Source organism: Leptidea sinapis, chromosome 23, assembly GCF_905404315.1.
Source record: "Leptidea sinapis chromosome 23, ilLepSina1.1, whole genome shotgun sequence".
Taxonomy (NCBI): Eukaryota; Metazoa; Arthropoda; class Insecta; order Lepidoptera; family Pieridae; genus Leptidea; species Leptidea sinapis.
Genome location: NC_066287.1, coordinates 9,451,550 through 9,464,369, shown reverse-complemented (window position 1 = coordinate 9,464,369; position 12,820 = coordinate 9,451,550). Strand labels below are relative to the sequence as shown.

General features: G+C 35.3%; 1 protein-coding gene and 1 long non-coding RNA gene across 2 annotated transcripts in view; one reads left to right on the top strand and one right to left on the bottom strand.

The window, feature by feature from the left end:
• LOC126971223 (uncharacterized) overlaps nt 1-4,854 on the top strand; it is a 274,489-nt gene extending 269,635 nt beyond the window's left edge. The window contains exon 2 of the long non-coding RNA XR_007730869.1: nt 4,546-4,854. This is a non-coding gene — a long non-coding RNA (uncharacterized LOC126971223). The remainder of the gene's footprint in view (nt 1-4,545) is intronic.
• A 6,865-nt stretch (nt 4,855-11,719) lies between these two features.
• Nucleotides 11,720-12,732, bottom strand: LOC126971219 (uncharacterized). The gene has a single exon (XM_050817400.1). The coding sequence runs from the start codon at nt 12,584-12,586 to the stop codon at nt 11,873-11,875; it is 714 nt and encodes a 237-aa protein (XP_050673357.1). The 5' UTR covers nt 12,587-12,732; the 3' UTR covers nt 11,720-11,872.
• Nucleotides 12,733-12,820: the final 88 nt, after the last annotated feature.

The following is a 12,820-nucleotide window of genomic DNA, read 5'->3' as shown; positions in this document are numbered from 1 at the left end:
TAAGTTTAATTCAATATGTAAATATTCCGTTAATTTTTGTATTCAATTTAATTCAACACTTGTGTTTATGTCTATGTTTTTGAAATGGGTGTAACACCTACAATTAGCCAACACTTAGAGTTTATTATTTATTTATAAAAAATTATTATGCTTTTGTTAGTTTGTCTTGTTGGTGTTAAATAAATATATAGATAAATACCTGCTGTATGTTATAATAATAAAATTAGAAAAAAAAGAAAAGCATTTCCCTATAACTTGGGTAAAACAATATCTATTTTATGGCAGCATTCACGTTGTCACTGTTTTATGGTTAATTTTGAATACGATGAATTTACTTACATGCTTAGACTGGCCATATACACTGTTACAATTAAAAATGAACAAAATATTACATTTGAATTTGGAAACTGTGATTTTTATATGATTATCTGTCATTTTTATATGTTAAGTAGGTATGGAGCTAAATGCAGTTTTTACATGCTTTTTATTAGCTTCATCTGTCACGGACTAATAAAAAAATAAGGACTCCCTGTCACCTTACATAACAGTGTAGCACCAAACAAGCCGATTAACGTGTAAATACATAGCCCCACGCACACACTTACACTACTACAGGCCGATATGCGGCCATTATGAGAATTGTCATCGTCTGTGACAGATCAGTTTGCGTCTCAATAAAATATTTTATAAATGCCGTCGTGCGTTGTGAAAAAGTGTAAAAACGATATTTATTATAAGTATTTGTGGCCATATTTTATAACTAGTATCCCCCGTAACCCAAGCATAACGGTGCTTCACTTGCTTCGTCCGTGTCATCTGTATGTATGTTTGTTTGTAATCGGCTCATGTGGGTGCGATTATGACCCACTTAAAACGGCCAGATTTCGTTCAAACTTTGTAGATTTATCGAGGGGGGTGACATTACATTAAATTGATAAAATTATTCCATTTTTAAATTTGCAAAATAAGATTTTCATATTTTACATAATTTTCATCTATCGTCATAAAGCAGGAATTGTTGTTAATTTTAAATTTATTTTCTATTTCTTAGTTCGGTTTTCTATAAAAGGGTGTTTTTAGTTTTTTTTATCTACTACTTTTAAAAACTCTCCATACGCTTGTTACGTAATGAGACCTACTCTGTTTGTGATAGAAATAGATCAGGCGCCGTCCACGTAGTGTACCCACAAAAAGGTGGTCAAAGCAGCAAGAGAAAGAATTCGAAGAAATCTTGTCCGAAAGTAAAAGATTTTATCTCAGGAGATGAAGATAGCACCTAGAACCATGTCGCGTATTTTAAAAGGTGACTTAGGACTTGCAGCCTATTACAAACGTACTAGTCATTTCTTAACTGGTAATTTAAAAAATAATAGGGTGGTAAAATCGAAACAACTAATGAAGTAGTACGCAAACGTAGGTCGCAGAAATTTTTGTTTACGGACTATATTTTAACAAACAAAATAACCGTATTAATGCTCAAAGCTCTAAGGAAGCTTCCTAATTAGTCGACAGACGTGCAACGTGGACACTATCAGACTTCAGTGATGGTTTGGTGGGGTATTAGCTATGAAGGAGTGACTGAGCCATACTTTTGTGAAAAAGGTATCAAAACTTCGGCTCAAGTGTATCAAGATACCATTCTCGAGAAGGTAATGAAGCCCCTTAACAACACCATGTTCAATAACCAAGAATGGTCCTTCCAGCAAGACTCGGTGCCGGGTCATACAGCTCGGTCTACGCAGTCTTGGTTGGAAACGAATGTTTCGGACTTTATCAGAGCTGAAGACTAACCGTCGTCTAGTACTGATCTTAATCCGCTGGATTTTGATTTATGGTCAGTTTTAGAGAGTACGGCTTGCTGTAAACACCATAATAATTTGGAGTCCCTAAAACAATTTAAATATAAGCTTTTCATATTTTAAATTGTTTTAGATTTATGTATTAAACTAACACACTGTAAAAGAAATAAATGTTATTTGCAATATTTTTTTTCTTTGTTTCAAAATTTATTTAACTAAAATCTGGCTCCATGGGCTGAATTTCCATGGGACCGAGAATTTTATGCAATAGAACATCTTAATAAATATAAACAAATCATAATCACATTTCTAAACACTATCACACCCTATTACAAACACTAACACACACACGCACACATTATTAGAAGTTTTACTTTTATTTTATTTTAATTTTAATCTGACTTTTGTATTTAGACACTATTTTTATTTTATTTTAAATGATTTTGATAATTTGATTTGACTATGTAGGTAATTATGTCTGGTACCGTGAAGTCACTGACAGCTGAAACACAGTTCATACTAATATAGTTTAGCTGTCTTTGCTCCCTGCTTTGTATGTAAATAATTAATAATATAATTTAGAAACATTTGTAGCTTTTAATACTATTATTAATTATTGTAATGTAAAGGAAAAAAAAAGTTATTGTTATTATTATTATTATTTATGGTAGGACTAGGTATATAATAGATAAGATAATTTAATTACAACCCATGTTTTTGTCATCGCAATCAGATTCAGATTCACTTGAGCAATCCTGTAAATATTTCTTTTTATCAGATAAATTGTCAAATCGAATATAGCGCTTAATAACTTAGAATATTAACACTACAGAAGTAGCGTCGGTTATTACATTACAAATAGAAAGGATAAGCGGTACACAATTTGCGTTGAGGTAGAACGGGACAAAGCTTCTTGCATCTCTATCGCGTAACCCATTTTATTGTTTGTCCCAATGTCAACTTTGAGACAAACAAACAAGAGCTGTTATGTCATCGGTTGGCGATTAGCTTGCGAATTATAGTATTTTGTGATTTTATTGTTTTCAAACGGATTCCTCTTCAAAGTTATAAAAGTCAACACCAAGGTTAGGTGTAGTGAATCTGGCTGTCCAAGCCGTAGTGAATATAAAATCCAGGAGTTAGCTTCCACATATAGGTATTACTTTTTACCTAGGGTTTTCAATATAATTATTTTAATATCAAAAAGGAGGACAAACGAGCGTACGGGTGATAATGTAATATATATATGTGCAACAAGCTCTTAATAAATTTTATATGACATATTCTTTATAAAAGTATTGATTTTTAATCCTAACCGCCGCACTAATACTTAGCTAAGTATCTATTAATCTACTAAGGAGAGTTCTTTCCCAATTTCCAGAGACGTCACTTTTGGTTTCCTTAGCTAAGCAAACATTTAAGTATGCAAATAGCTGAACTTTCACTATCGACAACATATCGATAAATTATTTTTGATACCAGTAAATAATTTCTTAGCACATAAATTTATCCATAAGCCCATATTTTTGATTAAAAATATTTATTAATTTTGATTTCCAAATATATTGTATAGCAGGAAACTCCATAATTGTCTGAAAACAACGAAGAAAATAAACTGACCGGTTATTTTTTTGCTGTGACAAAATCCGAAATCCATGCAGTCAGTGTTGAACATAATATCAGCTTGCGTTAGTTATTTTAACCAACGTTCCTGTACCCAGGGAACTCTTCAAAGGAGAGAGCACCGTAATTGGGCTTTCCAATATTCGTGTGGAAGCCCCACACACAGGGGTTCCCCGGCCAGTGCCACTAATGCCAGCTGTAGGGCCACGCAGCGGTCAAGCATCTCCGCCCATCCCAGGTGCGTCAAGTGCCTAGATCCACACAGCACCAAAGAGTGCAAACGCACACGTGATCCGGAGACTCTTCCCGCATGCGTACTCTGTGGGCAGGAGGGTACTCCAGCGAATTATCACGGATGCCATCGTGCCCTCACTCCTGTCTTCCGAAGGCTGCTTATAAGCAGCCTTCCAGGCCATCCCAGCCAGGGCCACCTCAGCCACTGAATCTCAGTCCCATTTTCCTCAACTGAGGAATAGAACTTCAAACTTTAACTTACTAGAGGTAGACAATCTATCCTTTTACGCTTACTTACATTTTAATTACCTATCGACATAAAGTATTGGACTATAACTATATTGGAAATATCTATGGATAGATAAAATCTTGTCATTAAACGGTGACAGCAATGTATCCGTAACTAGAGATACGTTATTGAAAACGGCCGACGGCCAGCAAACGTCTCTAAAAATAATTTTGTTATAATTTCAGTAAGTAGTTCTACCCGTACGTTTATTTTATGTCTCTATTATAGCTCCATCATATTTAATCGTAAACGAGCCGTGTCTTTATGTAAAAACATCAAGGTCAAACAATCTGTCTGTTCGTGCACAATGCACACTTGTCTCAGAAACGGTTGAACCGAATTGAACGTAAATCTAATTCCGTAATTTTCTTCCATTCATCTTTTTATCATTCATAACGGTTCACAAACAAAAAATGAAAATTAACTAAAATAATGCACAAAAATCTACATGAGCATGCTCGCGGGGCACGGTCCACATTTTTACTATTTTCTGACTGACAATCATATAAATTCACGAAGCAACATTAAGTGTGTGGGATGGCCGGAAATATTCTGTTATCCCTATTGATAATGAATTTGATGATCCGTTTATCATTGCAGTGAGGAACGACTTCTGGCCGGCCGCAGTGAAAATGTCGCAGAAACTACTTGTTGTGTTATGTTTATCATTTTTGCTGTTAACTTTTGTTTCGTCGTCAATAATTCAAGACGATGGCTCACTTCCTGAAGTGCAAGAATACGATGTTGTTATAAAAAGTGTACAATTCGAAGACTCGCCAGAATCAAGTGGATGTCCAAACGGATATTTGCTGGATGTATCAGGTGTATGCCGTGAGGTGTGGTGATTTGATGACATATGAAAATATTGTGTTATTTATTACGTTGCAAGAAATAAATACTTCTTCTATGTTCTCTTGTTATAATTTTGACTCGTTTTATGATGTTTCGTAATTAAGTACACAGTTAAAAGTAAGCAGCTAATATATTAAATTATTTATTAATCCGGCTTTACTCACGTTTGATCGATGTCGGTAGGTTGTTAGAGGTCTTTATCGCGAACCCACCACCCTCACCTTGATGAAGGACATCCGAATGGTCCGAAACTAGTCGGTACCGACACCCATCAAACGTGTGTAAAGCCGGATTAAAAAATAATTTAACAATGACTCACGAAAGTTTTAATAATTTTATAGCTAATATATTATATTGCTACAAATAATTAATTCAACCACACTGTCATCTTACATAAAATATCGCCGATTCGATTAATCTTCAACCTTTTCTGATATTAATCGTTTAATTATCTGGGTTAAATGGAAAGGTTTATGGTATCCAATAGCATAGCCATTGAAGTGAGCAACCCTTTAACGCCCAATTTTAATCACTGAAAGTTTTAGTTAAGTGCAAGATCTTCTGTCGCCTGTTGTAAAGTTAAAGTCTAAATATTAGCAGCAATTGTTCCATTTAATTAATGTGCTCGACTGTTTTCTTTTTTTTTTTTTAAATATAGATCCATTTTTTTTTCAAATAACACCTATATCATCATTGTCCTTAACTCTTGCTTTTTTCGATATTTTTGTTTTTGTAAGTGCTAGATTATTTCATATAGTTAGTACTTAAAACATTTTTTTTATGAAAATAAGGGACGAGACGAGCAGGCCGTTCAGTTGATGGTAATTGATACGCCCTGTCCATTTCAATGCAATACCGCTCAGGATTCTTGAAAAGCACAAAAATTCTGAGCTGCAATACAATCGCGCTCGTCACCATGAGACATAAGATGTTAAGTCTCATTTGCCCAGTAATTTCACTAGCTATGGCACCCTTCAGACCGAATGCTTACATATTACTGTGTCACGACAGAAATATACCCAAAAACTAACCCAGTCATATACCCCCCCAAACAGAAGTCTAGTATACAACACACAATATTATGCGTTCACCATATAAAGAACGTCATTGGTTCACCGCTAACAAGTGTCCCTTTGTCATTTCCCCTCAATTTGAGATCCCTCCTCTAAATACCACAGCTTGTAACGTCAAACTCGATATATCGAGCGAAGCTTAGTATCATGATCACTTGGAAGAGAAGGCCAAATCGGCCTCTTAAATGCTTGGTGTATTTAGTCAAGCGACATGCTTAGTACTTCACAAAAAGCCACTGCCTGCAACTATATAAGGCGAAATATCGAGTGGAGTACTATTCTCACTCCCTAGTACCAGCTTCTTTCATTTGACCGCATTTGTATGCGGTTACGCTAAAGCTAAGCTGGTATGGAAGAGCGGCTCACATTCAATATTAAGTTATCTCCGAGCGGCTTGATTCTTACGACTTACCGCATATATCACGGAGATTGCTCAGAGCAGTTTTTCAGGTTGATACTAACATGGGATTTTCACCACCAGACATTAGGTACGTCAGAAAATGATCATACACCCTCATTATGTTGACGTCTGGCATTCTACAACCACGCGATTGGCGAGGAACTTCTTGTCTCACACACCAGCTGCAGTTTTCCCGAACCTATAGGACTAAGGGTCTTTCAATCTTAGAGCATACTCCCCTCCCAACTTTTGACCCCTGGTGTTGCGATGTCTATAGGTTGCCGCCTCACAACTTCCGATCACGCGAGCCTCTTGCCCGAGCCTCCTCTTATATAAAAAAATACCAGTAAAAATGTTGGCCAAATATAACCAGAAACATTTTTAATGTTTAACATAGAATATTTCCTTCATATTCTGTTCCAATAATTTCGTTGCCTAGTTTTGAGAAGGAAATTGTCGATAACCAAACTCTTATTATTGAGTTGTTATTGATTGTTAGTGGTAGTTGTCCTTTTCACACTAATTATTGTTTCGCCCACGGTATTAATTTATGCATTCTTAAAAATTATAATTTACTAGTGGCATAACTACAGTAGTTGGACATTTGGTGTCGCGGACTTTTTTGTAGATGATACGTTCTTTAATACTGTTGAACATTTTTTGATCTATTATCAATAGTTTCCGGAGCTCACGCGATGACAGTTTTTCATGACAATTTTTTTCACACATTGCGTCAAAGTATTGCATTTTTATTAGGGAGTCCTATTTTTTTTAAATGTTTTATAGCCTCGGTTTACCTTTAGATGCAGCTTTCTAATGGTGAAAGAATTATTGAAATCAGTCCAGTAGTTCTTGTGTGAAAACATTACAAACATACATACAAAAACACAAATGAAATGAAATGAAATGAAATGAAATGAAATGAAATGAAATATATCTTTATTGCATACCACAAAATTATGAAACATAACAAAAATCGAGACTACAAAAAGCAATAGGCGGCCTTATCGCTTAAGAGCGATTTCTACCAGGCAACCTATAATGAATCAGTTATAGTTGAAAAGATAACAGAAGGTGGTGTTATCGATATGCATATAATTTAAACATACAGTAAATAATTCCAAGAAAAGAACTAGTATTGAAATTGTCACAGTAATAAATAATAATTATGGAGCGTTGTTTTGAAAGATTGGAGAGTTTGAGCCTTTCTGATTTCAGAGGGAAGAGAATTCCATAGGTTAACAGCTTGCACAGCAAATGAATTGTTGAAAAAGGAAGTTTTATGAACAGGTGTACAAAGCAAGAGATTATGAACAGACCGAAGATATAGTTGGTGAGAACTTAATGCTGAAAATTTTTCCTTGAGATATATAGGAGTTTTAGGATCAAATAGGACACGATAGAGATGTATAAGTATATGGAAATTTCTACGCAAGCGGATAGGGAGCCATTTGAGCTTTTTGCGAAATTCAGACACGTGGTCATACTTACGTAGTCCAAATATAAAACGAATACACATGTTCTGCAATCGTTCAAGCTTATCCAACTGGAGTTCGGTTAAGTCGACATATGAAATGTCAGCGTAGTCAAGAATGGACAGGAGAAGGGATTGAGCGAGTAAAGTTTTCGTGGGAATAGGAAGAAAATTTTGGAGTTTTTTTAATGAGTGAGAGGCAGCATAGAGCTTCCTACTAACTTCTTTTAATTGATGGTGCCAAGACAAATTCCGATCAATGAATACGCCCAAGCTCTTAACAGAGCAGCTAAAAGGAATAAGAGTTCCTCCTACAGAAATGGGAGGTAGATTACCCCACTCAATTTTATGGGTTAGTTGTGAGCTACCAACAATAATACATTGAGTTTTCGACGGATTCACTTTTAGTCCATGGGCAGTACTCCATTCCACGATTGTAGTTAAGTCTTTGTTAGTGTTTTTAATAGCTAAAGGCAGACCCTCGAGAGAAGATTGTGAGTATATCTGGAGATCGTCTGCATACATATGATACCAGGAAGTTAAATTTTTAGTTATAGAGTTAATAAAAATTGCAAAAAGAAGAGGAGATAGTACACCGCCTTGTGGAACTCCAGCGGAAAGGTTAGACCAGGTTGAAGTGTTATTATCAATCTTAGTCCTTTGCCGACGCCCACGTAAATAGCTTCGAAACCACCCTATCACTGTTGGAGATACGTTAATAGAACTCAACATGCTCAGCAAAATATCAAAGTCAACAGTGCAGAAGGCATTACTGAAGTCGAGTAGTGTAAGTATTGTGAGCTGTTGCTTATCCATGCCAGATCGGATATCATCGGTAATTTTTATAAGTGCAGTAGTCGTACTATGTCCTGGACGAAAACCAGATTGGAGAGGGTTAAGAACACTGTGCTTATTAATAAATATAGAGAATTGTTGATGGACTAAGCGTTCAAGAACCTTGGAAAGAAAAGGTAGTATAGATATGGGGCGATAGTCAGAAAGATTATGTGGTTTAGAAATTTTAGGTATTGGAATAACATTAGCGTCTTTCCAGGCTACAGGAAATTGGCCAGACGTTATAGAAAAATTAAGAATATGGAAGATTGTAGGAACTAGGATATCTATGATAGGAAGGATCATATTACGACTAATGCAATCACTACCAACGGCCTTAGATGTAACAGACAAAATGGTTTTTTTAACGTCAGAATCAGTGAAGGGAGAGAAGTTGAACGGTGGAAAGTCAGGGGTTGGGATTAAGGATAGGGATTTAAGCGTTTGAGCTTTAGTGTTATTGTCAAGAAAAGATGAATTTTGAGAGAAATGTTGATTAAGTTGTTCAATATTTAGATTATTGGAAACTGTATGTTGTTGCTTCCCAACTCCTAGCGTTCTTAGGAATTTCCAAACTTTACTGGTTTCACCGTTCTCAACAGACGAGTAGATATGGCGTCGCTGCGCGTCTCTGCACATTGTATTGCAACGATTCCTTAATCTTATATACTTTTCCCGGTTAAGATCAGAGTTATTATGCTTATAAATAGATTTAGCTCGATTTTTAGAAATTTGCAGTTTTTTAATATCATCAGTAAGCCAAGGAGCAGGTAAATGCTTTATCTTCACGGGTTTAACTGGCGCATGCTTATCGTTGATACTATTAGAATTAAAAATGACATCCCAATCAATAGTTTGTGCGTCTATAGAAAGACGTTGCATATCCATCCCAGAAAAATTCCGCTGCATCAGTATTTGGGGTTTACGTTTAGGGGGGCGTACTTTATAGGAGAGAAAAATGAGATCGTGGAAGGAAAAAGCATCCGCAGAGCATTGCCCATGCGAGTTTACATACTCGGGCTTAGAGACTATGATGAGGTCAAGAAGAGACGGAGTGGAGTGAGGAAAGAAGTGGGTGGCTGTAAGAGGAAGGATATGGAGATTGTAGGAATCAGTAACGGACAAAAGCTTTTTTGAACGATGGTCATCTTTAAGAAGACAGGTATTAAAATCACCCATCAAAATCAAGTGATCATATAGTGGTACAAATTTCTCGAGGATATGATCAAAGGAAGAGAAATAATCGACATTAAGTGAAGGACTGTAGAATACTCCAAGAAGGATTTTTGTATGTGAAAGGATAACTTCAACAAGAAGATACTCAACTTCATTCTGTGACATGGAATCACTAGAAGAACTTATGATTGAAAACGGAAGGTGAGATCGAAGATAGATTGCAACGCCGCCACCAACTCTACCCACACGGTCGTTGCGAAGGAGGTGGTAGCCTGGAAGGTAGTAAGAGGAAGAAGGGAGGCTGGGCTTAAGCCACGACTCAGAAATAAGTACGGCATGAACATTGCTAGAATCAAACGACGCCTGAAGGTCAAGATAATGTGCAGGAATGCTTTGTGCATTTAGGTGAACTATATTAAAGTTTTTCTGTGTGTCTGGGAAGTGATTACTGAGAGCAACGTCAATAGGAATATAAGATACACTTTGAAAACTTTCTTCACCACTAGAACCAGAAGAGACTATAGACTGAAAATCATCAAGGCTAGAGTTATGTGACATTTTGAATCTTGATAATATTTAAAAATTATCTACTGTTTATTACTACTTATACTATTACACAAAAAATAATCCTATATAAAATAATATCCAAAAGTATACCTGCAACGAGTTTCCTAAACTAAAAAATAATATACAAAAATAATTAAATTAAATTAAATTAAATGATTAACGAACCCACCCGCCAGTTGCAAGGAGAGATTAATTCACTTCTTAAAACAAACAATAATAAAAAATAAAAAAAAATAAAAGATAAAGTAAAAACAATCAAAAATGAAAAAGTAACCCCTGTTTTCCTTTTAGCAAAAATAAACTATTTATCTCAAAACCCTCAAAAAACATAGGTAGGTTTTAAATAGGTAACTTAGAGGACTAAAAACTAAGTGACTAAAGACAAAAAATTACAATAATAAAAATGAAGTACATATACAAATTAAAAGAATAAAAATAATATAAACTATATCTATGAAGCTGTTTTGAGATAGACTTGTAATTTTCACGTAAATTATTATAAAAAAGAAATAAAGATTGCGCGCCTCCATCTGAGTACTCCATTTTTATGCTGTACAAATTTTATTTACGGTGAAAACATGATGCAGTAATTAAAACATAATATTTTTAATACCTTGACCCATATTAAGGGTGAGAAAAAATAAATAATAAAATAATAAGCGGCGCTATCTTACAGCTTCAATAACTTAGCTTACTAATCATGTAATTCTATAATCTAATTCTAATAATCTATAAATGCCAGCGCAGTGATGACCAAAAGCCTTGTATCCAAAGCAGTTATTTAGTCTGCGGCTGGTATGTCAAATGTCACAGCTGTCATTAGATGACAGTTGTCACGTACATCTGCCAGTCACACAAGACACTACAGTCTACACAAATAACAATGGTAATTTAATAGGTACCTATTATGTAACAACTACAGTTTTCATTTTCTAGTATCAACAACGGAATTTGATTTATTACACTAAAACTACAGTTTATTAAATATATGATACACAGGAAAGAAATAGCATAGGCAATATAAATCTGATAATTATGTAGTATGACATTTATACTATGTAACAATTGAAAATGTTTGAAATATAAGCTGCATTTAGTAATATCAAATTATCAAATTTTATGGAAAATTGTTTATTTAAAATGTTTAATAAATAGCATTTAATAGTTATATGATGTTCCATTTTATTTTTGGTATTAAAAAACAGAACAGGATGTAAATGAATACTGCAGGCTTGTTACCAAACTATTAAACTATAACACAAATGTTACAATGTGGTGCATTACAAGTTAGGTATATGCATTCTTTATATATTATCTTAATTATCAACACAGGATGGTTATGAAATTTTGTAATAAGTTATAAATACTAAATAAACAAAGGTTTAATTCATATACATAACATAAAGATTCATACTAGGATAGCTTAGGCTTTGTGGTAGTGACATGGGTAATTAGAAGTTACAAAAAGCTTACAGTTAACTAAACCTATGAATTGTACAAGTTATTTAAAGGTTACATTACCTTAAAATACTTACAGATTAATGATACCTATTACTTATTTTTGACCGTTCTTTTGGACCTGGAGGTGAGACTGGCAGTACCCTGAGTCAGAGGCTTAGATGTCTGTTTAGATGTCTGTGGTATGCTGTGTAGGTCAGCTTTCCACTCAGCTCGGTGATGTGAACCATCTGGGCCTATAATATGTATGCATCCATCCCTTGTCCAGCACTTGTTTATGCCGAATCTCTGCCTTGCCTCCATAAATAAGTTATGACGACTCTTTGTTAAAAACTCTGACACAGTTAAACCGCTGCCCTTAAATCCAGTTTTGGAGAACCAAACCTTATCCCGCAATGCTACATCCGCAAACTTTACCACTATAGGACGAGGTTTCTTTTCGGAAGGACGTCCTAAGCGATGGGATGACTTGATGGAAGCAACAGAGAATCCAGTCACACCAAGATGTTCCCCTACTACTTTACAAACACGTGAAGTAACATCTTCCGACTTATCTTCGCTGACTCCGTGCACTAGTAGCATTTTGCGCCTTCTACGCATCTCCAGACGATCAACCTCTATACCAAGGAACTCCACCTGTCTCTGCAAAGTATTCATGGCAGAGAGCACAAAGGTCCTGAAGCTGTTAAACTCTGCAGCCAGGGATGTGTTTGTAATGGGTCCATTATCTAGGCCCTGCTGGAACTCGCTCATCTTCTGTTCGAACATTTCAGCCATGGCGTTGAGCGAGTCTTTTAATGCATCCATGATGACTGGTGATACGTAGTGATCGGAACAAAGGGATATTAAAGAAGTGAACTTAATTGACTTTCACTAGGAGAATAAGTACTGTCTGGTGGGTACTATTTATCACATTTATCACACTTAACACTAAATCTACTAAAATAATAGTATAAAATTACTTTTTTTTAATTTTAAGATGATTGAAAATACGGAGCTCTTTAAAAACAGTGTTAACTTTTTTCACACCTACCCTCGATT